This window comes from Solanum verrucosum, unplaced genomic scaffold, assembly GCF_900185275.1.
Source record: "Solanum verrucosum unplaced genomic scaffold, falcon-dt-bn FXZP01000208.1, whole genome shotgun sequence".
Classification (NCBI taxonomy): Eukaryota; Viridiplantae; Streptophyta; class Magnoliopsida; order Solanales; family Solanaceae; genus Solanum; species Solanum verrucosum.
In genome coordinates, this window is record NW_026020329.1 from 983574 (window position 1) to 987077 (window position 3504).

General features: G+C 34.8%; 1 protein-coding gene across 1 annotated transcript; it reads right to left on the bottom strand.

Moving 5' to 3' along the window:
• Positions 1-400: 400 nt before the first annotated feature.
• Positions 401-1070, bottom strand: LOC125836034 (leucine-rich repeat receptor-like tyrosine-protein kinase PXC3). The gene is made up of 2 exons (XM_049515128.1): positions 733-1070; positions 401-650 (listed from the first exon to the last, which is right to left on the bottom strand). Exons 1-2 carry the CDS (start codon positions 1068-1070, stop codon positions 401-403), a joined length of 588 nt encoding a protein of 195 aa, XP_049371085.1.
• Between the last annotated feature and the right edge of the window lie 2434 nt (positions 1071-3504).

A 3504-nucleotide genomic window follows, 5' to 3' on the forward strand; every position in this document is an offset into this window, starting at 1 on the left:
AGGATCATGGAGGAAGCTCATAGCACGAAACCCTACAACATTTTATACATAAGGTCACACTAAATCTGGACAACGCTTGTGAAGTGTTGCCTAAATATTTGTAGCTACACTTTTAAAGCGTAGCCTTAGTTTTTACCTTTTGACTACGATATTATTGGCAACGCTTATAAAGTATACTCTTTAATGGTATAGGCTACACTTTATAAGTGTGGTCATATCATGACATAATTAGCAACGCCTATTTACACCTATAATTATACTTTTAAAGTGTGCTATTTTATAATTTTAAAAACAACACTTTACAAGTATGGCCTTATAATTTTCTTAAAATTTTCACCAAAATATTGTATTCCCTCCCATATATTCAACTATCCCTCCAATTTCATTAGTATCCATTGCATTAAACATTGCTGAAGAATGACCAAGTTTCTAGAACAACATATCGCTGCAAAAGTACCTGGAAAATCCTAGAGGTTGTGGATATTTCAACTTCAGCAACCAAAGGGGTGAATTTAGAATCAAGAAACACATTCCCTGAAGAAACATCAAGATGGATTATGGCCACGTGATGAAGGAATGCTAGTCCTTCTGCAACTCCAATGGCAATGGAAAGTCTTGTAGGCCAGTCAGGTTCATATTCAAGTTTCTGGCTAAACTCATGAAGAAACTGAGCCAATGTCCCATTGGGATAGTATTGATGTAAGAGTAGAACAACATCCTCATATATTGCACCCGATAGGTCTCGTCAGATTATCATGACAGAGTTTACTTAGCTTTTCAAGCTCTCTGATCATCTTGCTCTGGTGATGAACTATAGTCTTGTCCATCGACTTTAGGCCCTTAACAGACAAAATCATCCCGGAAGGCATGTCTGCTCTACACACATTACTGAAAGTTCCAGTACTAATCTTATTTGTATCTTTCCTGACTGCCTGTACAACTGCATCAAAATCTATTGCTTGCTTGAGATTTTCATCGAAAACATTCCCTGCTATGATCACTGGTTTGCTACAAGTTTCATCAGTGATATTTCCAGCTTCCATGGTGGTTTTCTCTTGTTTCTCCCTCATCATGTATAGTAAAACAACCACTGTGACAGCTGTAAAAATTGCCAAACCAGAACCAACAACAGCCAAACTTAATTACAGAATCTTCCCAATGTTAGTGAATCTGTAATAGTTGTGGAATCAATCCATTGATAACCATTTAAGAACAGGTTGTAGCCTTTTATGGTATGGTAAATATATATGAGCTTGGTTTTACCATATTTTTACAAGAAAATTTTTAGGAAACTAATTAGAGTCATGGTTATTCACAATATTGTTTTTGGGTGCTATTGCCACTTGTTTGATTTCAAACTCTCTGTCACTACTTTTCCTTTACATGGCATACTTAAGCATGATACGAGTTTCAATATATCAGTTTCACGTCGTCACTACTTTCTCAAACCTTTTGGGTGTTTATGCTTGTTTTGTTTTTCTCAGGTATGCCATAACAAAGGCTTTCTGTATTGTATTTATCATGACTTTCTTCTCTCTATTTGATGTTTCTGTGTTCTGGCCTATATAACTTTGTTATTGGATCATTCTTTTTTTCCTTACAATGAAGCGACAAATCATGCACATGATCAAATACAAATACATCCCGTTCAACCTGGCAAAGCAGGTGAGATCAATAGTTAATAAGTTATGTTTTCAAGTAGTGTTTAGTTTCCTGTGCAGAGAAGATTTGATTTTTTTAGTCTCATTTGGTAAATACTCACTTGCTTAATTATTTCTACATAAGTACTCAGGGAAAAAATCATCAGAAAGTGGCAGTAGCCTTAGAGCAGACTGAATTTTGCAATTTTTTTCAAACTTAAATGGAAGAAAAGAATTAGGTCAAAGGGGAATAAATTAAAGGAATAGATGAAGCTATTCAAAAATATTTTTTTATGGTATTTGTATCTATATTCTACTCTGACCAGAATACGGGGTTCCCCAAATGCAGTTTTTTTAGTGATCATTTCATTGTTTTTTTCACTTCTCGTTGATTTAATACTCATATTTTCCGAAAGAGTCTAATGTGGAACACATAAAGAACTAGATTTATAGTTTTGATGGAACCAGTTGATTGGAAAATGAATTTTGTTGTAGTTACTTGTAGTGACACCTTATTAGCATATGAAATACATGCTTTAATAGCCGCTACGAGTTCTATTTATAGTACTAGTACAAAGTGTGTCGGGCTCTTGCATTTGATATGGTGATGTTGAAACTTGTGACTCCCCTTAGAAGAACGGGTGACAACAAATGTTTCTTGTATTGTTTACTCAGATGTTTTGGCGCATTTGGTCCAATAGATAGAGGTAGGAATTTCTCCATCAAACACTACTATGTATGCACTAGGGAGTCCATTGATCGGAAAGGACTGAGAAAGTACTATTAATCTTGACTAGTGTTGAACTTGATTTTTTTTCTTCTAACTTCTAGTTTCATTTTAAATGTATAGGAAAATGCGGGTGATTGAATTTGGATAGTGGCCACAAGTCAACTCGATCTATTGAAGTGAACGACAAAGAGTTATTGAACTTATTTATATATGATTGAATTCATTTCATTTTGTAGAATTTATTGTTAGTACATATCTTTAAAGAATTACTTTCTAAGTATGTTTTGTACAAGACAGGTTTTTCAAAGTTTATTGCAACTTTATACATTTGAACTATTTATTAGCTAATAAAATGGTGCTTGAGATCATTTGTTTATATAATTATGTCATTAGTGAAGAATATATGCAAATCAAGATAATTATTTTTCAATTAGAAATTATGACTAAAAAAAAAGGTTACACTTTATAAGTGCACATAAATTGCAGCAAGTACATAAGCAAAGGTTACACTTCGTAAGTGTTGGTGTAGAAAAGGTATAAAAGGCAACACTTTTTAAGCGTGTCCAATAACAAAGCAAAGACCACACTTGAAAGTGTAGTTTTATCAAATAAGAGTGTTGCTATTGAGATGCTACAACGTGTTGCCTTATACCTCATTGTCCACGCTTTTAAGCGTAGCTTCTACGACAACACTTAAAAAGTGTGGCTTAAAGTCAAAGGTTACGTCTTTTTAGGCCACCCCCAAAAAAGTGTTGCCAAAAGTCAAAAAGTGTAGCCTTATACCAAAGGCCACACTTTTTGCTAGTTTAGGCCACACTTTACAGGGGTAGCGAAAAGCCTAAAATATTGTAGTGAGATATTCTATCCATCCGGGCTCCCCAAAGATGTATAACGATTTGAGAGAAGTCTATTGGTTGAGTAGTTTGAGGAATTGTATTGCAGAGTTCGTTGCTAAGTGCCCGAATTTCTAACAAGTTAAGGTAGAGTACCAAAAGCTCGGTGGTATGGCTCAGAATATAGAGATTCCAGAATGGAAGTGGGAGATGATCAATATGGATTAATACTGGTTTGTCGCGGTCTCGCATGCAACATGATTCCATTTGGGTGATTGTTGATCGAATGACTAAATCAATC